Here is a 12515-nt window from a genome sequence, read left to right on the forward strand (position 1 = left end):
AAGGTGCTCTTGCGCCCACTCGTAATGCGATCAATACGGCATTGTACCAGCATCGCGAGAGAAGTAACAACAGAAAGTACGTACACGCAGCTGGAAATCTGACATGTTTTGCCTTTTTCTGCCGAACGCTAGAAGGAAACTGAGCAAAAGAGAGAGCCGAAACGCCCCCTTTCTTTTCATTACAGCTCTTTGGTGCGAGTACTGATAGTGGATGGAAAAACGAGCATTATTTCTCTCTCTCTCTCTTTTGGACGCGCAGCGGGCAACAAAAAGTTGTAACTTTTCTTTGCCGAAACGATTTAAAACCTGCTCTCTACTACCCGCTCCATTTATACACCTCGATAACAAGCCTTCTTCCACGTTCCGTTTTCTTTTTATTGTACATAACTCGAGTTCTCTCCTCCGCGCCCCGCTTCGCGTCCTCTCCGCCAGGGGATCCCGTGAGTCACGTGATCGTGCACTGGCGTCGATTTTTGGAGCAGACGACTCGAAACGAGGTTTGGAAGCGGAGGGCCACACTGTGGCTGCTCCCTCTTTCAAATAACCATGCCACGTTCGCGGTCGTTAATTTCGGAGCTTCGAGGTTCGCCACGTTGTGCCATGTTGCGGTTTCTGAACATGAGGAATGATGTGTCGTCTGCTAGCGTGAAAGGTTGACGTTTCTGCGTAACCGTGTTGTTCGCAACTTGTAGTGTGTGAAGTTACAAAACTGTTTGCGATAAACAAGAAGTGGATTTGAGTGATGGCTTGGTTGTTATGCAGTGTCGTGCAACGTGCGTCTGATTGGTCCAGCGGTCACCGCTCAGTGCGGGTCTAGTCCCTCATGTCACCTCCGAACGGAGTGGTGCTGTCGGTGCGGACGTTCTTCGTTGTAATTAGTATTGGTAAGTGAGAAATTCGCTATAGCGATGCATCGCTGTAACCGATGTCGCAGGCCGGTGTAATGGAAGACGTTTGTTTGTAAAGGCGGACTTGTTGAGGAAACTAGAACGGGTGACGTTGTTATTGAGGCATTCCTTGGTTGCGGAATAGTGTCGTAGTAGGCGCTGCGGTTGGCACTTGCGATACCGTTGGTTGATTGACTGTAGTAAGAAAAAAATCAATTCACGGGCCAGGTGCGACACCGGAAGGGAACACTCTAGAATGTCATGCTGCCATCACCTTTACTCACACCACTATGCTGGTGCAAAATGTGGCAGCGCTATATTGACCACAGCCGCATAATTTATGGTGCATACATACGAGATCTAGCGAACCATTAGCTTTTATTACTATTGTGACTATAGGGCGAAAAATGCAGAAATTCGAGAAACCTACATCTCAACTAAAATGGTTATTTTTTTTACGGAGCGATATGAGTAAATATTTTTTTTCTTCGTTCCTCTTAGCGCCGTACTACATCTGCATTACATCTGTCTGCCTTAACGGTGCGCTAGACTTGATTACAATCAGATCTAAGAAATCAATTATGCCATCACTGATGACGAGTTCAGCTGCTCCAACATTTTCACTTTCCCAAATGCATTAGTTCTATTATTAGTTCTATGCGTTAGTTATATACTCTTGAGTTAATCGTTCCTCACCAATTTCGTTACTACGATCATGAAGCGGTTTTTGGTAGAGATGGGGAAATGCGAACGTAATGAGTTTCTTAAAAGCTCTAAGATGTCCATTGGACACAAGGAAAATTGAGTGGTGAGGTAGCAGAAAGTAAAGAGAAAGGCCCCAGGTCAAAAAGTAGCCAATACCCCGAGCGAAACGCTGTTGATCTACTACAGTTCATCTCTACTGTCCGAAACACCAACCAAGAAGACTGTTGAATGAATCATTCCTGACTCACTCCAACAGAACATTTCGCTCATGAAAATGTATCGAGAAGCCGACTGAATTCCTCCTGAGGAGTCAGAAAGTACTACATTTTCCTCCAGACCACCTGTGCAGGTTACCGCTGATTATTGACATCTTTCTTGGGTCTCTAGCTAGAGGTGATGGATGGTTTCGTTGACAGAAACCTAACCATAAGCGTCAGAAACTATTGCATATCCTGGTAGTCACACATATGTTGCTGATGTGTTTATTGAGCACGTGCCTAAGGACTGCCTTTGAGACGAATGGTAAGGACTGCTCCATATCACTTGATGCATAAAACATGCATTATTTAATGATAGGCATCTTTTACGAAAACAATGAAATTGATGTATTTTTTCAGCAGATCAGGACTCCGCTAACTTTACTTTACAAGCGGAACGTTCAGAATATGGCTTAATAATTAACAAATACGTAAAAATTATCCAGAAGAACATTACCCAAAGCTGAATTTATTCACAATGTCGTTCACCGTGCACTGGGCCCATTCATTGGTTTGGTGTGGTGAAAGAAAAAAAAAATCAGTCGAAGAGGGTTGGTTACTCCAGTCCTCGTAATAGGAATAGGAAAGAAGAGAAATAAGTGACCAAAAAAAATCAAGAAGAAAAGATAAACAAGCGGTGTACACAGGCATCATATTACACGAACTCCAAACTTGCTAGCCTGCGCACCTCAACTAACTGATCATTCACGGTTATTAAGTGAACACTGCACGTGAAGGTAACAAACATCCCCTAGACTGCGAACTCCATTCATTAACTGCATTACCTGGCTTTTTCAGGTCACTCATTAGATCAGTAGTAGATTCGATATTGTGATTCATTTCCACTACTTTTTTTGCTTGTCCTCTGGTTTCATTGATTGTAACAGAAATGGTGCTGCCTGGAACCTCATTAGACCATCATAGGAAATTCTCTTTGGCAAGTGAGTCCTGAAAGCAGTTCTTTCGCCGATGCTTCTCATGATTTTATAAGGAGTACCGAGGCTCTTGCGAAACGTTCGTCCAAAGGAGCTTGAAATTGCGTTTAATGTCCTGCATTAGCGTTGTCGCTCAGAGGCATTTTTGAAGTTATTGATTTGGATTTTCTTTTCTGTTTTCTTTCGATGGCCCCCTTCAAAAAAGCCACTGAATGGCAACTAAGAAGACTGATAAGAGTTAGAATTTTCTCTGCACGGAACCGCGCGCCGACGCTCTCTCTTTACATATAGTGTTTTTGTTCTCCTCTGGAGATTTCGCTTTTGCGTTATCTACTCGTGTGGTACCTCCAAATTAATTATTATATGTCTCCAACATATGCGCTATGATGTCACCCGCAAATTAGGATGCTAAGTAGAATAACCCTGGAGACGCGACATTTTTTCTTAGAATTGTTTTTGCAGCACTGCGCATTCTTGTGGCTAATAACTTACAACGAGAGCTCTTTGCTCTCGGCGGCGACGAATTTCTACAGCGGTGGCGGTCCACCCTTCGCTTTTGGTGCAAGGGGGCTCCGTATCTGTCCAAGGTGTCCCTCCATGAACAGTACCTCTCTTTCATTTCACATCACTCGTCTCATGCTTCATCGAGTGTAAATAGTGCATATCTCACCTCTCGTTTCATGAAGCGTAGCAATGCATATATCGCCCTTCATAGCTCATAGATTGTAAATACTGTTCTCGAGGCGCTGTCCACGCCCTGAGTGTTCCACGCCGTATTAAATTTTCCTACCACACACAATTGCTTTCTAGAGGCTGATCTTAAGCGATAAGTCTCAAAGAATCATCGCTGGTGGCTATGTGCATTGCAAAGCCGATATAAACTCTCCTCACAATCACAAAAAATGGAACTCTTATAGTTTACACGGGCTTGACTCCTACCTCACTCATCGAGGCAAGGAATTAGATTCCAATGCATAAAAGCATACCCCCCTGAACTCGTTATTTCCCAGAAAGACGGAAAAGAAAGAAGAAAAAAAAAGACGAAAATGTGGTGGAATAGCAAGAAAAAGATGTACATCAAAGAAAGAGGCTAAAGACAAACTGAAAGTACATGCCGAAAATGAATCACATAAACAATCACAATTGATGTGCAGCACACAATGCTAAAATGAACCGTCATGGACAGTAGATGGGTAGAAATCCAGCGAACCGGTAGAATGTAGGAAGGGAGTTGCCTCAGGACAGAAGCCGCCGATATTTCGAACAGAGACTGTTCTTCTTCTGGAGGGGATTATGTGAACGCAGTGATCTAGGCTAGCCTAGCCTAGCCTAGATCACTGCGTTCACATAATCCCCTCCACACTCTAACAAAGCAGCCGTTCACTCCGGCCGTAAAAGCCCGTACGGAACCTTTCTTCCCTCCGGGCTGTTGACCCACAATTCGCATGAACCTTTAAACACGTCACACCTAACCCTTTAAATACCATGCCAATGATGAGCACGGTGCCCAGAAGAAGAACAGTCTCTGTTCGAAATATCGGCGGTTTCTGTCCTGAGGCAACTCCCTTCCGTCATGGACAGTAGGTCCTCTAAGTTGTATGTGTTCAGACTGTCGTATGACGTTAATGATCTCCCCTTAGCATTCGCAATATGAATTGCTGTTTTTTACGTAATATATATGCGCATCGACAGCTTTCCTATAAAAGGACTTGGTCACAGTTTAGTAGCACCCTCTATAGTAGGGGTGCCGAAGGGCGGCCCGCCTGGGATTGCTATGTGGCCCGCGTGGCCCCCGAGTAAAAATAAAACTAAATATTCGGCCCATGCTCTAGGAACGGTCGTGGCGTCCTCATTGAGCTCTGTACTCGTGCAGTTTATCTTGTGTTAGTGATAGAAAACTGCTACCTCTAACAGCCGATGACTCTCTGATGACAAAATTAACACAGACAGCCAGGGAACGTCAAACCTTCAACCTTTGATCATAATTAGAATGCGAATCCACGAATCTTACGAACATCGAATCTTTCGAATCCTTTATTATAATAAAAAAAAAAGCTTGAAAAGCCACGGAAAAACCACTTCTGCTTAAGGGTGTTTTTAAGTAGAATTCGATATATTTGTTGAATAGAAAACAAATTAGAAAATACTTCATTTTCAGGGGAAAGCATACCCATATACTTCATCCTAAGTGTAATTTATTTAACATGTTGTTCATTCGCCACAGGAAATTTACTTCTTCTTCAGAGGAAAGAACTTCTCGAGTCTGAATTTTTTCTATAAAACTAAGAAACAATCAAAAGCAAAACCATGTTAGTTTTAAACTTGTAAAGTCGGAGCTTTATCTTGTGGTTTTGACACGCCCCGGGGCCCTTCAGATTCAGTCAGTCAGGCTTCCCGCTGATGTATCAATTTTAAAAAGAAACAAACAAACGTGGTTGGTGAATTCGAAAGATTCGATTCGCTGAGATTGGGATTCTCGAATCTCGAATCCCTGCCTAGGATTCGCGGATTCAGTTGGCCAATCCCTAATCATGAACAACTTTTAATCAGGACGTCTCTGTAAAAAGTCTCTGTGCTGCTTTCGTCGTCTTCGCTGATGACTCTCTAAGCCTGTCCTTTCTTCTGATTTTTACTTGGTTGATATTACTAATACATTCCTACCAAAATTTCTGAGCAAACCTGACATGGCCGATATGTAATATTGGTACCTTCAATTCAATGCCATCAGAAACGGACTGTTCTCCTTCCTGTTCTCGGACTGTTCCTGTGATCTCCCAAGCGAATTCGAGCAAAGATTCTTCGACTGAAAATGAAGCTTCAAACGGAGGTTTTCGGTTCGCCGTTTTCCGCAGTTGTTGACAACGTTCCCGATGAATAACAAATGGTTCTGATTGACCTGCAGTGCGACGCACCCACCGATAAGAACGAGTTCCCTGAACTTGGTGCGGCTTCGTTTTATTCTTACGTTGAAACGAAAGTATCTCAAGATACGTATCACAGTAAATCTTTTTGCACCCTTTAGCGTGTAAAAGGGGTGTAATTTGTGGATAACACAACGCTTTTATTTCAGTTACACCCGTCGCTGCATCCTTGTGAAACTACGTGGGAGTTTTATGAGTGTAAAATGGGTGTACGTTAGAAACGCACCCTAATAACATCCTAAAAACGCCTTATGACTGTGTTACTGTCTGCGAATGTCTGAATTCCCATGTTTGTTGCAATCAGCATTTGAATATAAGGAATGGGATTGAGGTTTTGGAACGTATTCATAGCTAAGGCCGCTGTCATGGTATATATGTGGACTCTGAGGGGTTTAAATTAAAACTATACGCTTTAGTAGCTTTAGTAGTGACACGATTAGTAGCACGACGGATAACTTAGTCACTACCATAGGTGGTCTACACTTGCAGTTCTGCAGCGTTGCAGATCGAGCAGCAACGGACTGTGACGCCTTGCAGAGGAGAGTATCGCCGCTCAGGCAGTTACATATACTGGTTTTTTATGTACAGCAGGCCTGCATTCAATACCTCACAGTTTTCAAGTTGCTGTATCTGAGGGGAACAACCTGTGCCCACAAGAGAGTTCTTAATTTATGAAAGGAACAAAATCGGATGGATCAGTGAGGAAACAGACGCGAGCGGGTGGAGACAAATATCCATAACGGAGCCCTGAGATTGAGGGGACAAATAAACAACACAGTCGGTGTCGTTATGTGTCCCCTAAGTATCAGGGTTTCGTTGTGGATGCCACTTCACCTGCACTGACAGTCTTATATGCTTGTTCCATGCAAATTTCGTACTAATTCTCTCGTAGGACGGATATCCTATAAATTATAGGACCAACGCGCGAGTTTCGGTAGTTCAGTCGGTTCTGTCAGCTTGCTGTGCTCAAGATCGCTGTTCTGATCCGGGCTTTGCACGAGGTAAAATTTCTCCCAGCGCCGGTGTCGGGGATTTGCCACGCACGTCACAAGAACAACAGGGGAGGTAGCAATGCAGCATAGCGCACTAGACTGGCATCTATTCTTGTTCCCCTTCATTTTCATTTTCTTTATTTCCAAGTGAAATGAGGGCCAGGTACAAAAGGGATTAGGATCTCTGACGAGGAACCTGGTCCTCTACAAGCAGTCAATGCGATTTTAACAACATAACAATAAATTACAGAACAACATACATTTTGGACAGTTTTAATAATTATTATTAGTAGTAGCATCCGTACCGGAAGGGTGTTTCCCCGAAACAACACTCTTTTTGAAAGGATGTCCAGAGGAACACCCCTAAAGGTGTTCGCCATGGTAAAGTTTAAAATCACCCATAATGTTCTCCTGTGTATGTTGTCGCGGACAAACCTGCCCATGTTCATTACAACATGCGTAATTATTAATATTTGTTGTTGGGGTAATTAATTGATCATAATAATTCGGAGCTTCACGTCGCGAGAGAACCATGTCAACATACGTCCGCGACAGGCGCTTTCTGTGATGACACTGTATAGCTCAAAGTTATAATATCACAGTATAACAAACGAACACCACATCTTTACAATTGCACAAGCATTAATGCACGATGCTGACGCAATAGTCAAAAACAAGAGGTGCCGAGTTTCCCCATCACACCGCAAATAAAAAGCATTGCTGACCCCGTGACTGAATAACGCTAAGTAACCCGAATATATACGTTTTACGTCCTTTCAAGATCTACGTTGCGCCTATGATGGGTACCTTTCCCGCGCGCAGCGCATTCTGCCTTCCGCCCGCGATGCCATACAGAACAGGTGGTCCCAAGACATCCTTTCAGTTCCCTTTTGTTCTTTTCCTTCCCTTCCATTCCACTAGAAGACCATTGCCTTCCTCCTCCCCCTAATTGCAGGACCGCTGGGCCAAAGCGGTTTCTTCTAATCGAAAGTAACGATCCACGACAGCCACTGACGCTATGCGCTGGTGACGACAATGATGCATTCCAACGTTACCCCGCGACAAAGGGACGCGAAAACCCTATAATGCTAAATATGGCGGGAACGCGCGCGTCGCCGAAAACAATGTTCTTAATGGCGGCAGTCTTTCCAGGTCTCCGCCTGTGATAGACTAGTTTGGGCAGCGTGGTGCTATAGAATGCCGTGTTTCGGGAAGTTTGCTAATGGCGGTGCAATGTCGTCCGCTTCGGAAACGGAATAGTTTGGAAGTGGAGAGGAGGAAGTGAGTCATGGTTTTGGCAGTAGGAGGAACGGGAGATGAGTTTTGTCCATCCGAGTACGTATTCCGTTAAAGGCCTTTGTTTCGAAGGCTTATCGCTGCTGTTTTTTTTTTTTTTTATGTGTGGGATGCGCGCACTTGTTATTGCTTTTGGAGGCACACACCTCGGCATTGTGAGTACGCAATGTAAGAGCTCTGCTGCTGTGCTTTAGGCGTCCTTAAGAAGGTGAGCAACGTCACGACTAACGCGCTCTGGGGGAATGTGCGCCTTGGTCCGACTTCTAAGGGAGCTGTACTGACATATGTCTGACAGCGCATGAGTAAAACCCAGGAAAAAAACCGAGACAGCACAGCCAGCACCGGGATTCGAACCCGGGTCCCTCCATTTCTCGACGTGACATGGCCAGCAAGCTAACCACTCGGCCACACGAACTGGTACCTACCTATATAAGATATATGTATATATATGCGCAGCTACCCAGGGCTGACGAGCCGCAAACACGGCGAAACACGTGGCCTCTGGTGCTGCCGCATCGTTCCATGAGTATCTCTCTCTATATATATATACATACCTGACGAAGACAGTGTCCTGACGCCTGTGTGTCCTGAACCGACACAGTCCTGACGAAGACAGTGCCACTGTCGAAACGTCGACCGTTCTTTTATAATCTATGTGTTAATGTACCCACTGAATAAATTAGTTTGTGTTAACTTTCCTGTAATCTGTCGTCCACGTCTTATTATTTTACTTTTATATATATATATATATAAAGAAAATGTATTACATCAACTTGATGATATGTACAGTGTAAGCAGTGAATAACATAAGACGTTGCGTAAAACATTCCCGCTAACAACTCAGATGCAAGCACCTTCACAATGACCACTCTGCGAGCAGAAAAACCAATCTGGCAATTTTGTGTGTGTGTGTGTGTTTGAAGAGACCACACAAAGGCTCTCCTAACTCTAAGTGTTCGATCGATTACTCCAGGTGCTTAGAGAGAACAAACACGTCTACTTCATTTCTAGAGGGAGGAACGATTTTCAAGGACCTTGATGGATGACGTCAAGGAAGGAAACTACATTGTTGGGTGACCTGATTTCAAGCAGTTCCTTAATGTGGAGACGACGTTTGTTCCATCTTACCAAGGCACTCCGAAGAACTTGCTCTGACACGCACGCAGTTCAGCATGGTGATCCGTGTTCCCTGACAGCGTATATAACAAAAAGGTTTCTGTAGAAGAACGTGGCGCGGGGCGGTAGAACGACTGCCCTCGTCTCCGTCCCAAAAGGGGATTCGCTATTTGAGACGATGGTTTTCAGCAAAGACAGCGTGAGAAGACAATGAACATCCATTTCCCAGTCCTTCGGGTTGTTTATGCGCATCTGACGAAAAATAAAGTTTATTATTATTATTGAACTGAAATAGGAATGCAAACTAAATGTAGGAATTTCTATTAACTTTGCTGGTGGTATACTACGGTTCGTGAACCGTCAACGGCCAAAGGGTACTGGATGCATTCACTGCATAATTCGAATAAGCAAGTCCATACAACCCTGCAAGAACGTACACGATGTCTTCAGAATAAAAAATATGCAAGAAATGAACCAATGCCATTATTAGCGCAGTTTTCATGTACCTACGTGCCCTATCCCCGTCCGTCTATCGGACCATCATACGTGTCCATCGGCCCTACGCACTGGAGACAAAGGAAAAGCCGTTTTCGCTTTGATTCCTGTACCTCGAGAATTATGTACTGGTTGACGGTCAATCATATAGGCTAACATCGTGAAATCGTCATAATATTCTGTCTCGTGAATGAGTACAAATCAACGTTTCGCATCAGTATCTGCCATGATGCTGTGAATAAATATTTTCATTCCGTACGCCTGTTCAAAGGTCTTTACGGTTTGTGCACCCGAGTAAACGCCGAAGAGTTACGTAGCACTTCGAGAGGTATACTCCTTTATGGCGGTTAGAGACACATTGCGCTTTATTTTCTTAAATTTCTCTCAACGTGTGAACACGGGCAAGTCTCACACTTCCATCAAACTAAAATTGTATCGGGAACGGGACCACCCAGCAATCTTGTACGCTCTCGACCTCTTCGATAACCCCGGCATCCAAGCATCCATCCATCACCCGAGCCTTTCTCGTTTACGATGCACTCACCACTGTCTCTTCCGTCGCCGCTTTCTCAAGAAGCGTAAAAACAAGGGCAAAAATCTCTCTCTATGCACTCTGCACGAAGTGTTCAAACCCTACAATTTAGGGCCCTCGCCGAGTGGCCGCTACTACGTCACCCTTTCATTCCTCTCTTTTCCCCCCGTTCTTTGACATTCTTCCCTGTTCTTTCCGCACCGTTCACCCTCCTTTCCGCTCACCAAGTCCAACTTATTCCCGCCCACAGAATAAATGGCCGACGTGGCCTCTCCTTCTGGTACCCGTCTCTCCCATAAAATGACGACGTCCCAGTTGTTCTCCGCTGAAGCATTTTGTTCGGCTTCTCCCCGTTGTATATATATTGTCTGTAATAACCCGTGTCACTCGTCGTAGATTAAACGAACCTATTGAAAAAGTGCGCGGACAGAAAAAAAAAAGAAGAACGACGAGAGAGGGAAGTATTATTATCATCGTGCCTCACACGAAATGTGTGTACCAAGCGTTTGCCGTAGCTCGGAATGTTATGTATCTTCGTGCGCCTGTATTGTGTCGTTGCAATTGACGTAGTTGCGAAGTATGAGACAGCTTGTTGTTGCGCGTCTATCACCGCAAAGTGGCAGGAGTTTTATCTATTCAGGATGAAAGGGAAGGATCAGGATGAGAATAGCCGAAAAATGGAAAGTTGGAGAAAGGTGTAACGGAAGTCCTTTGTGACGCTTGGCTCGCATAAAAATGCGCATGGAGATAATGAACGTCAGTAAACACGTATGGGCGCGACAAGAATGGTTTCACAGTCTGTCCCCGCTCTATTCGCTGCGAGATCGACCTATAGGATAGGGGGCGACACCGTCACCTTTCTTGTATAGATAACATGCGGCCTGATGTTCGGTGTTTACTACTACTAGTTTAGGCTGCCAAGGGGGACGTCGGACAAAGTAGGAGACACGACAACAGAAACAGCTTACTCTCAACTGACGAAATTTAATGCAAAGAACAAAAAAACATCAGAACTACAAGATATGATGACGTCAACAGCAATGACAGCAGGGTTAGCACACTCAAACGGCGATATCACGATCTGCGCGACTGTCATTTAGCACTTTCATCATGCACATCATGCACTTTGGTATGTTCGGTGTTGCTGGTTCCTTTCCGTAATTCTTGTGCATATTCACCGGAGGATCACTTGTGCCGCGATGGTATAATACTGTTCGGTTCCTCAATGCTCCATGCACTGCATGGAATTCGGAATAAACGTGTAAAAGCAGACGACGCATCCACACTACGGTAGTACACCTTTCTCGGCAGCGCGCCGACACCGTTCGATCTCGGAGCCAATAGTTACAGTATCAGGAACAGAAGCAGCTGGCCGAGTTCAGCTTAACACACTAAGCCTTAGTTGTGCCGCACTGCATAGGCTGGTAAGTCTGATGTCCTGTGCTAAAGGGACAAATGGAACAATGCACGCGTCGTCACTGTTTGAGGAGGTGGCACCTCATGCTGACATGTATGTGATGGTGATGTGATGTGATGGTGTGTGAAGTCGCTATGGCGTTCTACGTTCATTTGTTCCATATATCGCTGGCTCTGCTAGAGAAAGAAGGGACAGGGCGCAGGTAAGCTAGTATAGACCCATGGTAGGGGACCGAGAGACACGGAACAAGAACGACGGACGACAAACTCTCAGAATTTGTCGTCCAAAGTTGAAAGGTCGTGGCTACAGCTGTACTTTTCGGCTGCCATTCATTCTTTTACATATAATGACCTGCCGTTAACACGCTTCTGTTCACCTATTGACAGAGCTCCTGTGAAGGAGTGACATCATTAATAAAGCCAATTAGTTACAAAACGTATAATAGCGTCATTATACTTGCACACAACGTAATAGACCTTTCCCTCTTTGCAAACAAATGACGTCATAGTGTTCGACAGCGCCACCAGTTTGGTAGAGATGAACTGTGCTTGAAGCTAGGGGCGGCCAAGGTCGCGCCCGAAAGCCGCGGTCTTGAGAAGATTACGATTGTCCCTGAAGCGGCCTTCAGCCATACTTTTCAATAGGAGGCAGCGAACATGTGCCCATTCGCGCAACCCAGCCCTCCCCTTCCAAATTGTTTCGGTTTCAGTCTGTCTACCAACGTCATGATGACGTTTCTCGGGTAGAGGTTCATTAGCTACACGCTTTAACGTGCACAGCACAGCGGAAGACGAGAGAAGATGACATGAAGAATGAAAGATTTGATGCACGAGCTGAAAATCTGCGCTCTGTCTAACACACAATGAAAAGAAAAAAAAAAGTTACGAGAAATAGAAGGACACGCAGGAAGAATTAAGGTACAACGCGGAGCGGAACTTTGAGATAAATCCCGAAGCAATTTT

At 44.7% G+C, this 12515-nt stretch overlaps 1 protein-coding gene across 2 annotated transcripts in view; it reads left to right on the plus strand.

Annotated features, from left to right (window-relative positions):
• The first annotated feature begins 499 nt into the window (after positions 1 to 499).
• The window catches only part of LOC135394000 (cell adhesion molecule Dscam1-like), a 206016-nt gene continuing 194000 nt past the window's right edge, over positions 500 to 12515 (plus strand). For both annotated transcript variants that reach the window (XM_064624419.1, XM_064624418.1), the window contains exon 1: positions 500 to 884. In XM_064624419.1, the coding sequence (XP_064480489.1) occupies positions 824 to 884 (61 nt within the window). In that variant the 5' untranslated portion in view covers positions 500 to 823. The remainder of the gene's footprint in view (positions 885 to 12515) is intronic.

The sequence above is a fragment of the Ornithodoros turicata genome, chromosome 5, assembly GCF_037126465.1.
Source record: "Ornithodoros turicata isolate Travis chromosome 5, ASM3712646v1, whole genome shotgun sequence".
Lineage (NCBI taxonomy): Eukaryota > Metazoa > Arthropoda > Arachnida > Ixodida > Argasidae > Ornithodoros > Ornithodoros turicata.